The sequence below is a fragment of the Primulina eburnea genome, chromosome 3, assembly GCF_022965805.1.
Source record: "Primulina eburnea isolate SZY01 chromosome 3, ASM2296580v1, whole genome shotgun sequence".
NCBI classification, from domain to species: Eukaryota; Viridiplantae; Streptophyta; class Magnoliopsida; order Lamiales; family Gesneriaceae; genus Primulina; species Primulina eburnea.
This window is the reverse complement of record NC_133103.1, coordinates 19,127,975-19,131,652: the sequence shown is the minus strand read 5'-3', so window position 1 is coordinate 19,131,652 and position 3,678 is coordinate 19,127,975. Positions and strand designations below refer to the sequence as shown.

The window sequence follows — 3,678 nt, the reverse complement described above, 5'->3', positions numbered from 1 at the left end:
ATAATTATTTTAATTTCAGTGATTTATTTCAAATAAATTAATTTTTTTTAAATGTTAGTTTACTTGCAACATTTTAGTAAATGATTATAACTTTTGTAAATATAATATTACTTAAGAATTTGAACAAAAAATCCTGGAAGACGGTCTCATGAATGAATTTTACGATACAAATATTTTATTTGGGTCACCCATAAAAAACATTACTTTTTATGTAAAAAGGGTATCATTTTTTACTATAAATATGAACAGAGTTGATATGTTTTACGAATAAAGAAACGGTCTTTTTGTTTCTTAAAAAATTGTCCAATTTATCTTTTTTTTTTAGATCAGGTTTTGAAATCCTGAAACAGATTGATATGGTGTAAGTGAAACAAGCAAGAACAGTCGAGTATTCAACTTCAATGATCGAAACAAAAGAGGATTGAATACATTAACTTGATATTTCACAATTCCCAGAAACTAGTCATTGTTCACCCCTGGAGACACCACAATGGGACTTCTCACCGTACGTTTGCCATTCACTTCAACCCAAGTGATTGAGCCATACGTGACCTTAGAATCACTACTACTCCGGTAACGAATCGTTAGAGTATAGCTCTGCTTCTCGTTTTTCTTCCGAAACACAAGAGTCTCCGGCGAAACCGTGATCGTAGAACCCTGTGGTATTTCCAACTTATAGATGTATGTGGCTGCACCGGTCCCGACATTTGTCACAGTTCTCTTGAATTTCCGGGTTAATCTGGTTGTTTTATCTTGCACCTCGTATAGAGCCATGAAAGACGGGTAATTCAGATCAGATGACGGATTCGAACAGTTGTAGCTTGATCTTATGATGGTTTTAGTTTGTTCTAGAGTGAAATTCATTGAGCAGACAAGATCGACGTAGTCTTGGGGGGTGGCATCGTAAACAAGACCTGGATCAAGTGATCGGTTTGGATCAACTTGCCCTGCTCCTATGCCAAGAGGCGTTGCGACTCGATAATCAAAGCCCATGTCCTTAATTGGTTCTCCAGTATTATCAAACGGATTGGCAGTGGTCATCATGGCGGACTGAACCGCGGCAGGGCTCCACTCTGGGTGTGCAGCAATTAGAAGCGCAGCTATTCCGGAAATGTGAGGACATGCCATCGAAGTTCCGGACATGAGAGTGTAGTCTGTGGACAAGAAGACACTGTTCCCGACTTGTGGCCCGATAACATCGGGATTAGTTGCTGCTAAAATCAACACTCCAGGTGCAGTTATGTCAGGTTTCAAGATTCCGGGATAGCTTCGTGCAGGGCCTCTCGACGAAGACGCTGACAGTGCCGGAGCAGCTCTCGGCTCTGTCCCGATAAGTGTTTGTTGGAAATCAATGGTTGCTCTCGCTGTATCGTTGTTTTTTGCATATTTGATCACATCTTGTGCTTCTTTCGGGGTGATCACCACTCCTGGATGAGGAAAAGAAATGGATCGGAGTATGCTGGTATCTTCAGATATGATGATTGCTGCTCGGACATTAGACTGGGTCAGATACCTCGTTAAGAAAAAGAAATCCGTGGTTTCATCGGTTTGATTGCATACAATTATGCTATCGTTGGGAGCTTCAGCAAACAATTCGGTAGAGTTGCAGGCGGATAAGGTCGAATTGTAAACTAGAGGCAAGTTTCTAACCACAGCTCGCAGAGGGAACGTAGTCCATCCCGTGATCCTTTTCCCGTTTCCAAGAGTTAAGGTTCCGGCAAACCACCGATCCACAGTTCCTGATGCCGACACAAAAGCCCATGGAATCCCCTCAAGCAAAGTTGCTGTACTCGGGCCTCGGTTTCCAGCTGAGACAGACACAAGAATTCCCTTCTCTCGAGCCCCAAAGCCAGCAATGGCAATCGGGTTCTCGTACAAATCAGTATTTCGATAACTCAAAGAAATCGACAGCACATCGACCCCATCAGCCACAGCCTGATCAATCCCAGCAAGAGCATCAGATTCCAAACTTCCCTCATTCCAAAGGACCTTATAAGCCGCCAACCTGGCTCTTGGGGCAACCCCTCTCGCTGTCCCTGGAGCATAACCAAAGAACGAGACACCATCCACAAAATTACCTGCCGCAGTAGATCCAACATGCGTGCCGTGACCATCGTCGTCCCTTGCAGAATCCATAGTAATAGTGACCCCCGGATTTGCAGCTCGAACTCCGGCATTGAAATATTGTGCTCCGATGAGTTTCTTGTTGCACAACGATGAATTGAATTCTTCCCCTTCTTGACATTTTCCCTTCCATTTTGCTGGAATCTCAGTCATCCCATCATCTTTAAAACTCGGGCTTTCAGGCCAAACGCCACTGTCAACGACACCAATGATAGCATCCTTCCCATACTCAGACGCGGGCCACAGCCCCGAAACTGTGTTGAGAGACAGGAACTTATAAGTATGCGTAGTGTCTGGCGTGACAATACCATCTTCATAAGCTGAAAGGAATCCAGGTGACTTCTTCAAAGCTTCCAATTCATCTTTCGACACCACTGCACTGAATCCATGGAACGCATTGTCGTATGTATACACATGCTTCGGCCCCAGTCCGTTTCCGTTTAATGATTTAACCGATTCAAGTATGGAAGAGTACCAATAATGGTGACTGGAAAATGCCTTAGGCATGGAGGTCTTGTCCATATGGACAATATACGTAGATCTTTGCCCCGAAGATTGACAAACATGACGAAACAAAAGACACCAAGAGAACAACAAAATCAGAAAAACTGATCGAAGCAGGTCCATTTTTTGTTTTTGAATTAAATTGTTACACAAACGCCATTGATTTTGTTCGCATGTCAAAGTGCAGGCGACTCTAGAATTCTTTTTCCTATTTTTGCTCAATATTTTTATCTATTATTATATCTTATCTGATTTTCTGAGTCATTTCTCCTTATTTAATTCATCAAATTCAATCTGTCAACGTCCACCATAATTGCACCACAACTCGCGATAAAATAGCTGAAAGGGACATGAAAGTTACTTCGGCCAAAGTTGGATCATATTCTTGAATCCAAATATTAATTCCATACTTGCAAAAAAATAAAAAATTGCGACTACTCTGCTAACTGTGAAGGAGAATCGCCAATGTATGTGGATAAATTTCATTTATTTTTCGAAAATATTGAGGTAAAATGATATCATCTTAAAATTTTCTTTCCGGCCGCTTTCCCCATACAGTAGAAAAAAAAATCAGCACATATTATTCTACAAGTGTCGGTGGAGCATAGACTAATTCATTCCAAATAGGGTAGCTACAGTCAAGAAAGGTGGAGAAATACAATAATTTCAAACATCAGATATGTGGCAGTGGCACCACCAACAGAAACAAGAAACATATTTGCCTCACATTGATCTATTAATATACGTTTTTTCAAACCGAATATTGGACGATTATTTTAAATCTATAATTTTTTTAAGATTTACTTGTGATCTACCAGATGATTTATGCATCAAATTAATGGAGGGTCCCTAAATCTTGAAAAATCTTGCATTCTTTGCTGTAAAAGTACAGCTAGCTAATAAGCTTTTCCTTTTGCCTCAATTTTCATAATCATTTGACACAATCAATTTGATTTTTTTTTTTTAAAAAAAAACGCCATTAATAATTTGTTAAATAGATACAGTTCCAAGCGCAATAAAAAAATTATAAGATTCATGGAATAGCTAGCA

The 3,678-nt window shown here is 40.2% G+C and overlaps 1 protein-coding gene across 1 annotated transcript; it reads right to left on the bottom strand.

Annotated features, from left to right (window-relative positions):
* Positions 1-364: 364 nt before the first annotated feature.
* LOC140827198 (subtilisin-like protease SBT3) lies at positions 365-2,862 on the bottom strand. Its single transcript, XM_073189823.1, has one exon. The coding sequence runs from the start codon at positions 2,749-2,751 to the stop codon at positions 460-462; it is 2,292 nt and encodes a 763-aa protein (XP_073045924.1). The 5' UTR covers positions 2,752-2,862; the 3' UTR covers positions 365-459.
* Positions 2,863-3,678: the final 816 nt, after the last annotated feature.